A 16,811-nucleotide genomic window follows, 5' to 3' on the forward strand; every position below is an offset into this window, starting at 1 on the left:
TTTCAGAAGTTTTAAGGACATAATTTTTTAAAAAAACATTTCTCTTAAAAATAGAGAGGTGGGAGAGGAAAGCTAAAAGAGGACAGATATATTTAGGCAGCATAGTCTCACCATGAAACCTCCTGAGATGAAATGCATCTTTATTCTATTTTTTCCTGTGTACTACACTCACCTTGCACGTTGTTGATTAACCCTGGCTAGCCATGAAATTAGAGTATGCTGTTTCCATAAATATAAGGTAATTTTTCCAACATATATTTCTAAATGGCCTTATCAAAGAAAATAGACTCCCCTCAGCTATACTGAAACACTTATTTACCTGCAGGGAAAATGCTTTCCTAATTTCTTTTTTTTTAAAAGAACTTCACATAATGATAAAACAAGTTTTTCCTTCTAACTTACAAGACAGGACATCTGTAGACAATTAGAAACAAAGTCCAATTGTCCACTCACATTTTGAAGGGTATATGGTGAAAGTCAAATTATTTTAATAGTACTCTGCACTGCTGTCAGTTACTTCCTGTCCTGCCAAAATAATGAGGGAAAAAGCAAGATAAAGACTTTTCACTTTTTTTTTTTTTTCAGTACGCGGGCCTCTCACTGTTGTGGCCTCTCCCGTTGAGGAGCACAGGCTCCGGACGCGCAGGCTCAGCAGCCCAGCCGCTCCGCGGCATGTGGGATCTTCCCGGACCGGGGCACGAACCCGTGTCCCCTGCATCGGCAGGCGGACTCTCAACCACTGCGCCACTAGGGAAGCCCCCTTTCTCTTGTATAATCAATATTGCAGAAAACTGTGCAAACTCAATGCCCTCCCAGCTACTGAACCTTGCCAAGTTTTAAAGAGGTTATGAATTTCATCACAAAAATAAAACCCCATAGGTAATTATGTCTTAATTAGTTGGGAATGAGGAGGAGGACAGAGAGGAAAATAGTCTAGATGTTTTCAGATAACATATTTCAGGTTAAAAAGTATAAAAGCAACATTCCTAGAATAGCCTGGTTCTCTGGAACATGTCTGTCCACATTTAGTCTAAAAGAAATAATGGCATTTTGTGTGGAGGTGGGGAGTTCATTTTTAAAAGATATGATTTAGGAAAACAAATTTTAAAAATAAACAACATTAATGCCCCATATTTCTGCAATAGTGAGAATTTATCAAGCTATGAGTTCCAGATCCAGTAACTTCTTAGAATAGTCAAATGAATCCTTTCTAAATTGTCTATTAGCCCTAAGCTACGTCTTGGAAAATAATTACTCCAAACTACAGTGAAATCAAATTACCATATATTCAGCATTATAAAGTTATAAATATACAGGTAGGCCCAATTCTATTGCTTGATACAGAAATGAATCTAATCATTGTACATTATATAATCTAATTCTATTCTTCGATACAGAAGTGAATCTAATCATTATGCATTATATAATCACATAAATACTCAAACTTAAGTTTTATGAACCAGCCAGTCTAATTTTGTCATTTAGATAAAAAAAACAAAATACAGAATTTTAGCTATGACTTAAAATACACTTATTTTCCACTGGTTTAATCAAGATGCTTTTAAGCAACCAAAAGAAAAAAACTTTAGAAGTTAAGATTCTCATTTCAACACAACTCTTCTGGGCAATTAAAAAAGTCTCTAGAAGGGTTAACGCATGTTGGAGATTAATACATTTTAGCTGACTGACTGCTAATTGCTACCTTACCTTTAGAATGCAAAAATGACAAGGATTTAAAACATCAGCGTAGGTTCAAGGATTATTAAACTAGGAAATGTTCACTTTCAGAATATATTTTTTAAAAGACTAGACATGCTTTTTTTTTTTTTTTTTTTTTTTTGTGGTATGCGGGCCTCACTGTTGTGGCCTCTCCTGTTGCGGAGCACAGGCTCCGGACGCGCAGGCTCAGCGGCCATGGCTCACGGGCCCAGCCACTCCGCGGCATGTGGGATCTTCCCAGACCGGGGCACGAACCCGTGTCCCCTGCATCGGCAGGCGGATTCTCAACCACTGCGCCACCAGGGAAGCCCTAGACATGCTTTCTTAAGTTGTGACTTCTAATGAAAGCCAACATAACTACTGCGTCAAGATGATCTTGGTTAGAGAAGGTTTCCAGTAAGACCAGGCTAAACGGCAGAACTGCACATGGTATTCTCATGAGCTACCTTCCCCTGACTCTTAGGTTTTCAGGAACTTAGCGTGATTATACTACAGCTTAAGTCGTATTTTAAAATCTACCTCTTGGGCTTCCCTAGTGGCACAGTGGTTAAGAATCTGCCTGCCAATGCAGGGGACATGGGTTTGAGCCCTGGTCCAGGAAGATCCCACATGCTGTGGAGCAACTAAGCCCGTGTGCCACAACTCCTGAGCCTGTGCTCTAGAGCCCACGAGCCACAACTACTGAGCCCGCCTGCCACAACTACTGAAGCCCGTGAGCCTAGAGACCGTGCTCCGCACCAAGAGAAGCCACCACGATGAGAAGCCCGTGCACCACAAAGAAGAGTAGCCCCTGCTCGCCGCAGCTAGAGAAAGCCCACGTGCAGCAACGAAGACCCAATGCAGCCAAAAATAAAATAAATAAATTTATTTTTAAAAATCTACCTCTTTATTTAATTGAAGAAAATGCAAACTTTCTAACAGGAAATATAAGCTATTAATACTGGCCTCCCATCATGTAACCATGTCCATTTTTGGAAATGTCTTTTGTATGACTCACTGTGTAACTTTAGGTAAATATCTTAACCTCTCTGTTCCTAGGTAAAAAGAAGAGGTGAGATTATAAATAATTCCAATTTCCTTCCAACATCAGGAAAATCCATCTACCATATCAAAAATAATGAAGAGGGCTTCCCTGGTGGCGCAGTAGTTGAGAGTCCGCCTGCCGATGCAGGGTACGCGGGTTCGTGCCCCGGTCCGGGAAGATCCCACATGCCGCGGCGCGGCTGGGCCCGTGAGCCATGGCCACTGAGCCTGCGCGTCCGGAGCCTGTGCTCCGCAGCGGGAGAGGCCACAGCAGTGAGAGGCCCGCGTACCGCAAAAAAAAAAAAAAAAAAAAAAAAAGAAGAGATTTTGTTTGAAAGATAGATACTTAACTCAATTAGGAGTAATGTCAATTTTGATTCTTTCAGCAATCAAAAACCTAAATGCCTGCAGTGAGAACTTTAAGACAAATCAGTATGTTCATTTAAACTCAAAACTTTTTCAAGCAACCTCTGATATGATAAATTATTACCTCTCAACACTTACTGAGAGCCTCCTTGTAGTATAAAACTCTACCTCACACCCTTCCACATACCCAGCAAACACATACCTCACCCCCACTGCTCTTCATAAGAAACGCAGAGATAGAAGCAACAGAAAGGACCCTGCACAGGCCATGAGTTTCCAATTCCCTCACAGAAACCAGAGAGGTTAGGAGGCATCTCCAGAGACTACGAATGGACCTACGATTACATCAGACGTGAATTCATGTCTCCATTACACCTACCTCAGAGACTGGAATGTGACACATAAAAAAAAAAAAAAAAAAAAAAAAACGAAGAAGAGATTTTCCTCAGAAGTTCCTCAATACATTCTGTGTCTATAATCAGTCCCTGAATTCCAACTCTCCACACAACCAAACATTTCACAAAAAAGAGAAAAAAAAAGTAGCATGTCTAGTCAGGGCCAGGAAGTGAACCTTCCAGTCAGTTATTACCTGAGTCAGGCCCAGTGAGTTTGGGGTTGTAAAAGCAGGTTTCTGAAACAGTGATATTATGTTCTCTTATATGAAGTTAAGAGCCGGAAGACACAATTTTCACACACGGCATGCGTTGGGAGAGGGCAGAATTAAGAAAAACCAAACAAGAGATGGACCCCAGTGTGTCAGCATGTACAGAGAACTGGTGAGAAAACTTCTAAGACCTTTGGCAAATGCCCCATAAAAGGTTCTCAAATTTACTGTGTTCTTACTTAGCGTGCCTGTCCTTCTTCAGAGCCGTCTGTTAATTATAACATGGCATTCATACAGTATTTCTTTTTTTTTTTTTTTTTTTTTTTTTTTTTTTGCGGGCCTCTCACTGCTGTGGCCTCTCCCGTTGCGGAGCACAGGCTCCGGACGCCCAGGCTCGGCGGCCATGGCTCACGGGCCCAGCCGCTCCGCGGCATGTGGGATCCTCCCGGACCGGGGCACGAACCCGCGTCCCCTGCATCGGCAGGCGGACTCCCAACCACTGCGCCACCAGGGAAGCCCCATACAGTATTTCTTACCAAATATTTAACACACCTTATCCTTCGGGTATGATTTGACAAGTAAAAAAAAAAAAAAAACATGTTTTTTCCAGGATGTTGACACTGTCTTTATGAGTAAAATGAGGTTTAGTCAACCCAAGAGAAGTCTGCTGACCCTGGTGCCTGGCTTGAGGTTCTTCAGTGAGGGAATGCTCAGACAGACGGCATCCATTTGTACCACACCCTACTTTGGTAACATTCTCCCTACTGTTCACCGCCTGCCCCAACTTGAATGGGAAAACCACTGCAAGTTGAAACAGGGCAACTGCCCAGAAAGGAATCATGGCTCCTCTCCACGAGAGGCTTACGATCTAGATGAGGACCCAGTGAGCACAGCTGCATTGTACTGCGGAAGGGCCTTGGGCTTTCAACAGACAAACCTGGTTTTCACTGCAGCTCCATCACGTCATAGCCCCACGCCCTCTGGGTAAGTAATCCTGAAACCCACACTTGTCTGTGCAAGGTAGACAGGATATCCACCTTGCTGGGTTACTTTCAAGATCAAATGATAGAACACATGTCAAGTACCCAGCAGAGTGCCTGGCATGCAGTAGGTGCTCAGTAAATGCCAGTGCTTTATCTCTTTCCTGGATAGAAAGAACATGCAGATACAAAGACTTACAAAGCAACACAGACACACAGCTACAGCTCTAAGGAGACAAGTGGTACAGAAGTAATTCAAAGTAGCTGAGGAGCTCAGAAAGTTCTAGATCATTCTCATCAGAAATGACCCTTGAGGGGCAGCTCCATAGAGCTTAGGTTCCCCTAAGTCCTCCAGCACCCGAAACAATGTGGAAATATATCCTCGCCTCTCCTGTGGACTCAAGAAAAGACGTCTCAGAAGTGTTACTTAATGAAAGTCTTCACGGAAGGAGGAAAAACTGCTTGTCCATATTCTTTGCACAATCACAATCACTAAATTGCAATGCTTTATGTTTTAAGATTCTTAGATAATTGTGATATAGTCAAGAAAGTCAGATACTGTTTTCCAAATCCAACTCCTCTCAAAAATTAGAGAGGGCACCCTTCTTGCAGATGGACACCGGTGCTTTGGTTTTTGTTTTTTAAGCGAACGATGACTCTGGAACATTCGCTCATACTTGGAAGAGAAGAGAGTTTACAACTCACTTTAGGATACTCTTTGAGTCTAATGTGAAAATTTCTCAAATATTTCTACCAAAATAGTTCAACAGGGCTCAGAGCCTAATAATAAGCTGAGAGATTTTATCAGCGCTACGTGACTGAAGGTATTCTGAATGCTTGGGGAGCACCCAAATGTTTTTAACAAGTTGGTTACTAGGTAACTACAAAACAGGAGCCTCCCACGCAATTCTAGAATTACTTCAGGCTCTCCAGGGAACTGTTTTTCCAATTGATAGCTAAAAATCATCTGACATGGTTACCTGTAGTATCACTACTATTTTAAGCAAAAAGATATGAAAAATAAATAAGAATGGATGGAAACTAATCTTTTTTTAGTCTGTGACCTTAAGCAAGGCCAGTCACCCCTTGCGGTTAAATAATGGCAAGTTATTAAATATTCACCAACTTCACAAATAAATGCTTTTTGTGAAGGTCACACTTGCCCACAGAGCAGAAAGAAGACAAGCTATAGAGCTGCCCTGTCTGGTAGGGTGGCCACCAGCCCCATATGGCTATTAAGCAGGAGAAATGTGGCTAGTCCGATCTGTGCCGTGTCAGTGGAAAACCTCAAAAACTTAGCAGGAAAGAAAGACTATAAAATATCTCATTAATTTTATATTGTAGAGATGTTGAAAAAATATTTTAGCTATCTAGGGTAAACTAAAATATATTACTAAAATGAATTTCACTTGCTTCTGTTTTTATCTAATGTGGCTGCTAGTACATGTAAAATGACATTTGCAAAAGGACAAATATCATATGATACCGCTTATATGTGGAATCTAAAAAAAATGGGACAAATAAATTTATTTACAAAACAGAAACAGAGTCACAGATGTAGAAAACAAACTTATGGTTACTGGGGGGGGAAAGAGGGGGAGGGATAAATTGGGAGATTGGGATTCACATATACACATTACTATACATAAAATAGATAACTAATAAGGACTTACTATATAGCACAGGGACCTCTATTCAATACTCTGTAATGACCTATATGGGAAAAGAATCTAAAAAATAATGGATATATATATATATGTGTATATATGTATAACTGATTCACTTTGCTGTACAGCAGAAAGTACACAATATTGTGAATCAACTATACTGCAAGAGGGAGGAAATTTGGTAATGTATGTACAGGTATAGCTGATTCACTTTGTTCTACAGCAGAAACTAACACACCACTGTAAAGCAATTATACTCCAATAAAGATGTTAAAAAAATTAAAAAATTTTTCTTAAGGCAAAAACAAAAAAATAAAATGACATTTGCTGTTTGCATCATGTGCTGGGTGAGGGTGTTTCTGCTTGGGTTCTAAGTCAGCTATGCCAGAGTGACCGACCCTCTGGACATCGCTCACCGTCTCTCTGCCTTGGGTTTCTTCTTTTGTAAGATGTTGAGAGCTTGGACTAGATGTCTTTTTTTTTTTTTTTTAAAGATTTTTTTTTTCTTTGATGTGGACCATTTTTTTTTTTGTCTTTACTGAATTTGTTACAATAGTGCTTCTGTTTTATGTTTTGGTTTTTTGGCCCCAAGGCATGTAGGATCTTAGCTCCCTGAGCAGGGATCGAACCCACAGCCCCTGCATCGGAAGGCGAAGTCTTAACCACTGGACCGCCAGGGAAGTCCCGGACTAGACGTCTTTTAAAACCACTATGGCTTTAACGATCTAGGATTCAAGCGTGCAAGAGTTATTGCTGGTGGAGAAAAGACACAGGACAGGCTGATGGCAGTGCTGGAATCAGGAGGCAAAACAGCTTCCCTAGAGCTGAGCTCCAGACGGGGGCCTGAGAAAAGCCCAGGGCATCCCTTACAGCCACCCAGCAGCACATGTGCCCCGAGCCTAGAGACAGTGCTCTTCTACCTCTGCCGCCTGCCACCAGCAGCTGACAGGAGAATTTGAGGAAAGCCCTGCCCCGTGTGGAGCTGGCTGCAGGGCTCAGCAAGTGCACCACCTATTAGCGGATGAGCTGGTCTGTAGCAGCACAGCCCATGGCTGGCACGCTGTCAGCTTAAGCCCGGGGTGCAGTGGGACAGAAACACATTACAGCTGCCAAAGGCTGACTTCACCGATGAGCCACACATCCACTCCGCAGGAGCCCGACAAGTGGAAAAACACCAACGCTGTACTCATACAGTGTTTGCAAGACCTAATCCAAATTCTGGCAAACCTGGATCTGGGGGTTTATCACACTCCTGAAAGAAGCATTTTTTTAAAAAGCAAATAACTATCAGTTTCATCTGAAGTGTTATTTCCTATATCTTTTGTTATCCAGAATCAGTTAAAATGGAACCTTCTGAATTAACTTGGATTGAAAGACAGAGTCGCCCCTCACTGGCACGGCACTTGGGAGTCCTCGCAACCGGTCCCAAGCCACCTTCTCGGTCCACTGTCCACGATTTGACTGCAGCCTTCAGCAAACATTTTTTGGGGGCATCTATCTTGTGCCAAGCACTGGGATAAAACAGCTAGTAACACGCAGTTCCGGTCCTGAATCAGCTGTCAAGGTGTAGCGGGTGTTGGCCTGGAGAACGCCAAGTGAGAAGACAAATGTGGTTCCATGACAATTCGGTGATACGTAGAGGGTGCTGGCCTTAGGAGCACCCAACCCTGGCTTGGAGGATCTGGGAAGGCTTTTGGAGGAAGTGGCTAAGAACTGACCAAGAGAAGAGAAGGAAGAAACAGTCCTTGTGGAAAGAGTGATGTGCTCAAAAGTCTGGAAGTGAAAATGAACAAGGCTGGAATTCAGAGGGTAAAGGAGCCAGGGACAAGAGATGAACCTAGAGGTGTGCAGGGGGCCAGACTCAGCAGGGCCTTGAACACTCTGGGAAGGAGGTGACAATGGCCTAAATCTAAGCCGTGGCCTCGAGGATACAGCGCCCAACCTCACTCCACCTAGCCTCGATGGGATTACACTGCTTCACACTCCCAGGGCATGCTGTGCCCTCCCGGGCTGTCGGGCCTTTGCACAAGCTGTCCCTTCTCTCTTGAGTGCCTCCTCTGTCCCTTACATGGACTTATGTAAGGCGCCTCTCAAAGGTCTCTTCCTGTACAAACCCTTCCCAACCCCAAGACTGAATCAATCCATCAGTTCCTACACCATGCACTTACTTCTTGTAATAGAGACTTTGTGGAGAGGAGGATGTCTGCCCAAATTAATATCTGTCTTCTTTCGGAATCACCCCTCTCGGTGGCAGCCGAGCAGCCATGTCCGGGCCACGTGACCATGTGCCTTGGGCATCGCTGACCAAGTCAGGAGAGGACGCTGGAACCAGGTCTCGCCTCTCTCACTCAGAAACCAAGGCTGAGACGTGCTAGTAGGTCCTGCTATGTGTTTTATCTGGGGGGACATTTAAACTTGGGATCTCTGGGCTAGGCGACCTCTCCATTGTATGGAAAAGAACAGAAAGCTGAGCAAGAAAACCAGTGGCTTCCATGGTTCCTGACAACTTTCCAGTACCTTGTTCTAGTCACCCACGATCCCTGACCAGATGTCCTGGTGCTAGTGATGTGAAGACCCCTGTATCCTTATGACTCATCCCAACTCTTGGTGTGAGCTAGTTGGAATGGGTTTCAGATACTGCTCTCCTGAAAAAGGCACTCTTTTTAGGGCTCTATTGCCTTTATAAAGAAATTACTCACTTCTGTCCTAAAATCAAAGTGGATACATATGTGACATGGGGGCCGTCACTTTCAGAGCCAATTCCAGATGAACACATGATCATGGAGTCATAGCACTCTTTATCTGGGCCTCACAAGCCATCACCCCAGTGTTCCAGGCGGCCCTGAAAAAATTAACTGGAACTGGCACACAAGAGAAAAGTCATTGGCCATCAGTGTTCTAGACTGGAGACTACTTGACGGAAGGTATTATGTCCTTTGCATGGTTGTAATCACAACATCCGGCTTTGTGCTGGACACGAGGGGTATGGAACAGTGCTTGTTGGAGGATAAATTATGACTATTATGGTTTAGACCAGTTGCTCATTCTTGCCTCTTCATTCACCCAAGATATCTTAGCTCAACAGAAGTACAGAAAGAACTCATTCTTTCCCATTTTAGAAACAAGGTCAGTAATTCAACGAGTAGTGCAGGAGCTGACATCTCGGCCTCAGGTACGCACTTACAAGCCATCTCTGCCTATCTATAACTTGTTCTTCTTTCTTCTCCCTGAGGATATGGACACATTTTAAAGTTACATCAATTTGGAGCAACGGTTCCTAAAATCCTTAGAGAATCAGAGCATTCTCTTCCTTCCAAGTTAATTATATACATTTATAAGGTTTGGCCTACTAACTTATTTGCAGATTATTTTGCCAGTGTATCCATAATTGATCACAAATTTATTTATGCAATCTGAAAAAAAAGTGATCTAAATACCATAGTACAATCTGTAAACTTCAGGGACTGTAAATCCTGCAAACTTCAGGAAGCGTAAACTACAGGAAACCTGTAGTCACAGCAAAGCCATGATTATTCCTTTCCCCACTTAATGTCTCTAATCATATACAGACCTTCCCATGACATGATCCCCTCCTTGACCCACTGGAGCAAAAAGTCTTTCTGACTACCTTTGGTAGCCTACAATTAGTAAACAAACAAAAAGGGCATCTTAAAAATCAGTAACATACCAACTCCATTAACTGTTTGAGCTGACCTATCTCTTCAGGCAGTGATCCAAGTTTGTTGTTACTTGCAATTAAGACTTTGAGAGGAAGACCACACAGGCAGGCAGGCAGGGCGGACAGCTGATTCCGACTGTGAAGAAATACAAGAACTCTGGTAAACAGGCAGGCTACTTCACACTGTTTGTGAACATGTCTTTTTTAACAAACAAGCAGAAAGGAGGGACCCAAGAAAACATTTTGCAAACATAAGAAGTCTGATACACTTTTATAAAAATGCAAATCCCAAGTGTAGAAGAAAATTACAAATAGTTTTTAAAGAGAGGCATAGGCAGTTTTGAGGGAAACAACTTTTTCCAGCACAGGGGACCTTATCAAGCCCCCTGCAGATGCTGAGCTGTTGGCCAGCCCGAGAGCATATGGCAACACAGGCTGTACCACCAATAGCAACGGGAGGCTGGTGCCAACTGTTCCCTGTCTGACAGTGTGAGCGGGAGATTCAGCGAGAACGAAAGCAACCAGCCCAGCGCAGGGAAGTGTCATCGCATCCATCTTAGTAGTGACGAGGGAGATCATTTTGCTGTAACAATCCACAAAACCACTGGGCCCATTTCCAACATTTTGATTCAGCTTCCCTTTGTTAAAGCGAGAGCTCTGTGGTTAAATTCTGCTTGGGTTATCTGTGAGAGAGCTAATTAAAAAAGAAAAAGGAAAGTCGGCATTCTGGCAAAAGTGAAGCTGGAGCCAAGAGGGGTTCCGTTTCACAGAGGAGCATGAAAAGTGTGAGTCCAGGCCTGACCTCTGCTCTTCACCGAAAGGTCTCCACTTAATGGTCCACATTGAGAAGTCTTTAAATTTCCCATCGTCAATGCTAGTTGACTGAGAGAGGGGAAAATATCGGATAAATGAAATCTATGAATCACCCGTAAGTATATGTCGGCCATTTATTTACCTTCCCCTCCACAAGGAGCCCCTTTCCTGATATCAAGTAAGGAGACAGATGGCTTTCAGTTTCCCTTTCTTTCTCAGCCATTCTGCTGAGGGAGCCAACCACCAGGCAGTGAAACATCTACAAATCTGTATTTGGAACTTCTGTGTGTATTCGCACACATGTGTGAGACTTCGGAAGCTGTGGTGCCATGTGTGTATTTGTGGGTGTGCATATGTCTTTGTGTGTGAGAGATGGGAACAGACAGATAGACTGGAAACACACCAAAATGTTATCAGTAGCCATTTTGGGGGAGTAGGTACAGTGAGTGGATTTTATTTTCTTTATTATACTTTGCTGTATTTTCCAAAATTCCTACCAAGTGCTTTCATAATTTGGGAAGAAATATCATTATAAAAAGAAACTTCCCTTGGATACTGGTTACCTGGGTGCTTCTAGGTGTGAAAATTCATGAAGATGTACACTTACAATCTGTGCACTTTTTTCCACACGTATGTTATAGTTCAGTGGAACCTTTTTTTTTTTTTTTTTTTTTTTTTTTGCGATACGTGGGCCTCTCACTGTTGTGGCCTCTCCCGTTGCGGAGCACAGGCTCCGGACGCGCAGGTTCAGCGGCCATGGCTCACGGGCCCAGCCGCTCCGCGGCAAGTGGCATCTTCCCGGACCGGGGCACGAACCTGCGTCCCCTGCATCGGCAGGCGGATTCTCAACCACTGCGCCACCAGCGAAGCCCAATCAGTGGAACCTTTTACTGCTTCACCCTACCGTGTGAGGGGGTGGGTATCTGATTAGGAAAGGGTGTCTCTAACGGACGGGCTCAGAAAAAGCAGGTGCTGTGCTGTCAAAATAGCCTTTCCAACCTGGGTGCCCCCCTGTGACCACTGTGACCAGGTGCCTGATGCCAGGTAACCGTACTCCAGCAAGAAAATGTAGAACCGTGTCTTCTCTCCCCTGCCCAGATGTGAAAAGAAAGCTCTTTGCAAGAAGGCACAGAAGGAAAAGAGCTTTCTCCCAGGGGGTCCACCAGAGGGGGAAGGAGAGTGAGAGCCCTGAGGGTGGAGGTTGTATCCTGGTGCTGGAAGGACGAGCTGGCTCTTAGCTTCCCCCTGGTTAGGATAACAGGCTAGAATAGGGGCAATGGGCTCGCCCTGACACTCTCTCCTGATGTCTGGAGGCAGCAGACGGGAGAGCCAGGGCTACCGGGCCGTCTTTCTGTGCCCTCACACCCCCTTGCCCTGCCCCCTCTCAGCTGCCAGAGCCCAGTGGGGCTCCTTGGTCTCGAGGAGGGGGCCTTCTCAGTGCCCTGCTGGGACAGCTTTCTTCAAGCTCCAAAAAAGTTTCCGGAGACACTCCCTCTGCAAAGGAGAACTCAGTTTATTAAACGGCGGCAAGTAAATAATTTGGAATCTGTGGTTTAAAATATTTCTTAATATACAATTTCACATAGTGAGGACTGGTAAACTAAAACGTTAATACGGTAATTCTGTTACGCTGGAGCCATATTTGAACTTCCTGTGGAAGAGAGGATAACGGGAACAAAGATAAGTATTTTTAGAAATTTCTACGCTCCTATTTTCCACAGAATCAACAATTACAGTTGGAGATCTTTCCTGTGTTTCTCTGCTTGGAAACTCAGATTTAAAGTATTCCCAGTCTCACTACCTCAATGCAGGCATTTAATCGGATTAGCAGGTATTGCATTGAATGGTATATAGCAGGTACTGCTATATACCATTTATTAAATACCATTTGTTAACACCAGGTAGTAAATGGTATTTAATAACATACCTTTATAGCAATAAAGGTATTGCTATATACCATTTATTAATACCAGGTATTAAATGGTATATAGCAGGTATATAGCAGGTATTGCTATATACCATTTAAGCAATGCAGTGAAGCTTCTACTCCTTCAGACACGTGAGCATTTGAAATTACATGGGACTATTCCCACTGCAGTTCTTCCAGGATGGGTAACTAATTTAAAATAAAATTCAGGCTAGTGAAAGCATTTGCAGTTTCTTTGATGGGGAATGAATGCTTTTTATGCTTAAAGCAGCTGATGGAATAGCCTATTTATTTATGCCCTACACATTCCTCTACCTGTACTGTAGTTAGTCACCTGTAGGCAAATCGAGATGTCAGGACTAGTCATAATACAGCATGCCACAGGCCCGGGGCACATTTCTTCTATTTCATCCATCCGTTCCCTCAGCCTGTACTTTGTATATTTTATCACAGGATGTTCCTGTATTACTGGTAATTTCCCCCACAGAAAAAAGGAAATACACACGCACACAAAAACGCATTAGCTCTCCAGCAAATATTTATAAAGAAGAGGAGAAACTGCACACCCTTTAATCCTCTCCCCACTGAAGACCACAACAGCAGCCTGAGCTTTTTGAAACTACTCATCTGGCAGCAATTTTTCTCAAGCAAGTAAGTGCTTCAGGCCACAATCCACCACTCTGGTCCCCCACTTGTCTCCTGCAGCCCTCTGCACTATGAACAGGCCCTTGAAGGAAAGAATGGCTAAAAATAAGACTGTACAGCATCTGATCAGGTAATGGCCAACATTTATTTTCAAATCCAGCCTGGGAGTCACATCTGAAAGCAATATTTAAAAAAAAAATTTTTTTTTTTAACTCACTCATTACAAAAGAGTAAATTAACGGTGGAAAAGGGCCACTTATTCAAAAGTAGAAATGACAGATTCGGCCATGGTGGCCTGAGCCGTCCTGCCATCACAGAGCAGGGCCTCCCCAGTGTTTCTTGTCACTCTCCCTGCTCAGGCTGGGTGGAGGATGGCGCGAGGAGGAATGAGGACGGGAAGGAAGGCAGTGGGCTCTTACCAGTCTGTGATTACTGCTAACCCTTTGTCTTCCTTCCTTCTCGGCTGAAGGACTTCCCACTAGACTTACTGGTCTGTTTCCTCATTTCAGGGTGAAACAAGGCAGCTGGCTCATCATAACCTGAACAGTTCTGATGGCCTAAGTTTGCAGCCTGAATTCCTCTTCAAGTATCACTACCCTCGCTTAACAAAAGTCCTAAATTAAGGAATTCACAAACCAAGTCACTTCTGCATGGTTTCACGTTTATTTATTTATTTTTAAAATAAATTTTTTTATTTATTTTTGGCTGCGTTGGGTCTTGGTTGCAGCGCACAGGCTTTCTCTAGTTGCGGCGAGCGGGGGCTACTCTTCGTTGCGGTGCGCGGGCTTCTCACTGCGGTGGCTTCTCTTGTTGTGGAGCACGGTCTCTGGGTATGCGGGCTTCAGTAGTTGTGGCTCACGGGCTCAGTAGTTGTGGCTCGCGGGCTCTAGTGCGCAGGGTCAGTAGTTGTGGCACACAGGCTTTGCTGCTCTGCGGCACACGGGATCTTCCCGGACCAGGGCTCGAACCCATGTCCCCTGTGTTGGCAGGCAGATTCTTAACCACTGCGCCACCACGGAAGCCCTGGTTTCACTTTTAGAGAGTGTTATTTTAATGTACTTTGACTATGGCCTTCCTTATCAATATCCATGCTTTCAGACTTAATTTTGGTATTTAACATTATTTATTACTGGTTTATCAGAAAGTTATTTTCCTTAATGTATGTGATGATAAAAACATGCTATAGTCTTACATGTGATTTTATTATCAGACATCATATGTGTTTTTTATTCTACTGGAATAGATCCCTTTTGTAAGTGAATGGGTTCACTTAATAATGAAACATGGAACTCACTTAAAATAATTTATAGAAAGATTTCTACAACAGATTCACCTACTCAGTTGGTACAGAGATCACCAACTGTGGAATTAGAAAACCTGGGTTCAAATTTCATCTCTGCCATAATCGTCCATAGAACTTCAGGTAAGTCACTTCACCTCTCTTTGTCATCCATAAAACATAGATAATAATACCTACCTAACATGATACATGAGATTATGGATGTAAAAGTGCTTAGCCCAACACTAAATCCACATATTAAGGTTAAACCACTCCCAACACCACTAACGTGGCAAAGCAATGGGAGGAGACCAAAAAGAGCTGAATCAGGTTTTAGTTATTGATTTTATTTCCTAACTGCTAACATTTCAACCACTCTTAAACTAAGGTTGCATGTTCCATTTGTTGAAAACATATGCCAATTAAAGATGACCATTCGGAGGCATGTTGGGGAAAACCAGGCTGGTTTCAGGCCAGAACAAACCAAGTAACACTTTCCAATCTGGAGGACCAGAACTAGAACCAAAAAAAATCACATGAATGACCTTTTCCCTCCCATCTTCTCTAATTCCAAGATCCTACCATTACTCTGGGAAAACATGAATACCCAGGGATCATCATCTCTAGTTACTACTTAGTTTCCAAAAACTAACAGAAATAATAATGTGAAATCACAAGCCTATTAAGAAAATGTCACAGCGTGCCTCTAAAGGGCACCGAGAAAGCAGGGCAGGTTTCATGGTATCGGCACCTCAGGCTCACCCTGTATAGGTCTCAGGCAAGGAAGGGAATAAACAAGCACACAGGAGTTACTGTATATTGCTTGTTTGAATCACATTGTCTGTGCTTTTGGCCCATGAACTACGGTGAAGAGCAGTTATTTTACTTGAGCCAAATAAGTTTCCTCTTGCACAGGGTACCTCACGTACTTTTGATGTATGTTCTTTCTGCATAAGCTGTTCGCCTTTAATTAAATGCAGAGTGATTTTTTTCTGGTGTGTGTTTGCCACGTGACTGTTACTTGTCTTCACGCCCACACAACAGTGAACAATATCCATAGAGAAGGACTTCCTTTTTCCTGCTTGCTTCATTCTGTAAACCCACCATGGCAAAATTTCTCACCCTCATTTCCTCAAATGACTAAATACTTCCCCTGCATGGCCAGCCCTCCCCCTTCATTCTCACCATCCTCATACGCCTGAGACAAGGACCAAGAACAACCAGAGCCTGGCTTTAAGTCGCCTGGAGGATATCTTGGCCAACTTTAATCTTGTAAATATAAATTCTATAAATATAGCTTTAAAAATGTGTTACATGACATTTTTTAGATAGAAATTCTATTGAAATTATGTATACACATAAAATCTGGGAGTCCGCATCTACATATAACTTTGAAAGCAGTTCTGCTACCTACAACTTGAGGATGACAATCATTTGAAATGAAATTAAACGTGGCAAAACTAGAAACACAGAGTCATCATTTCAAGCGAATCTTAAACCAGTTTTGAACACTATACCAATCCATTTCACGCACTACACAATAGGGCCATTCTTTGAGAAAGTAAAAGGCAACTTTAGAAAACTAAAAGAAAAGGAAGAAAGAAGTGAGCATCTAAAGCAGCTCAGAATTCAGGCAAATTGCTGCACCAGCCATTTTGCTGTGCATACCTGCGCCATATTTGGCTTCTGCAACTGAACTGGTTTCCCACAAAAATAGTCTATCGGTCTCCTCTTGAGTATAAATAAACCTTCGCTTAAAATATTCTGGTTTTCTACACCCCTAACAGTCAGCAACCACCACTACCAATGTCTGTAATTAGATTTCAAAGTGCAGTTATTGATAACTTGCCCCTTTCTCAGCTATTTCCTCTCCTTTTTTCTAAGAGCTCTTGAATTCTATAAGGACAAGTCTCTAAAAACTATCCCCTAAAGTTTCCTCTATAACACTCATCATTTCCTTCCTTCATTGTAAAATGGAGCTAAGTGTTCAAAATCAAGGAAGCTTTAGATTTCAAAGAGAACTCAACACCTGATACTAGCAAGAATAATAACTGGCCAAACACCTCCAGAGGCAACAATGTAGATTTGAGGTTTTCAGTATTGAGACTG

At 43.0% G+C, this 16,811-nt stretch overlaps 1 protein-coding gene across 4 annotated transcripts in view; it reads right to left on the reverse strand.

Annotated features, from left to right (window-relative positions):
- The window catches only part of LRCH1 (leucine rich repeats and calponin homology domain containing 1), a 189,593-nt gene that overhangs the window by 66,595 nt on the left and 106,187 nt on the right, over positions 1-16,811 (reverse strand). For all 4 annotated transcript variants that reach the window (XM_059041864.2, XM_067016621.1, XM_059041865.2 and 1 more), the window contains exon 3: positions 10,048-10,174. In XM_059041864.2, coding sequence (XP_058897847.1) covers positions 10,048-10,174 — 127 coding nt within the window. The remainder of the gene's footprint in view (positions 1-10,047; positions 10,175-16,811) is intronic.

The sequence above is a fragment of the Kogia breviceps genome, chromosome 16 (assembly GCF_026419965.1).
Source record: "Kogia breviceps isolate mKogBre1 chromosome 16, mKogBre1 haplotype 1, whole genome shotgun sequence".
NCBI lineage: Eukaryota > Metazoa > Chordata > Mammalia > Artiodactyla > Physeteridae > Kogia > Kogia breviceps.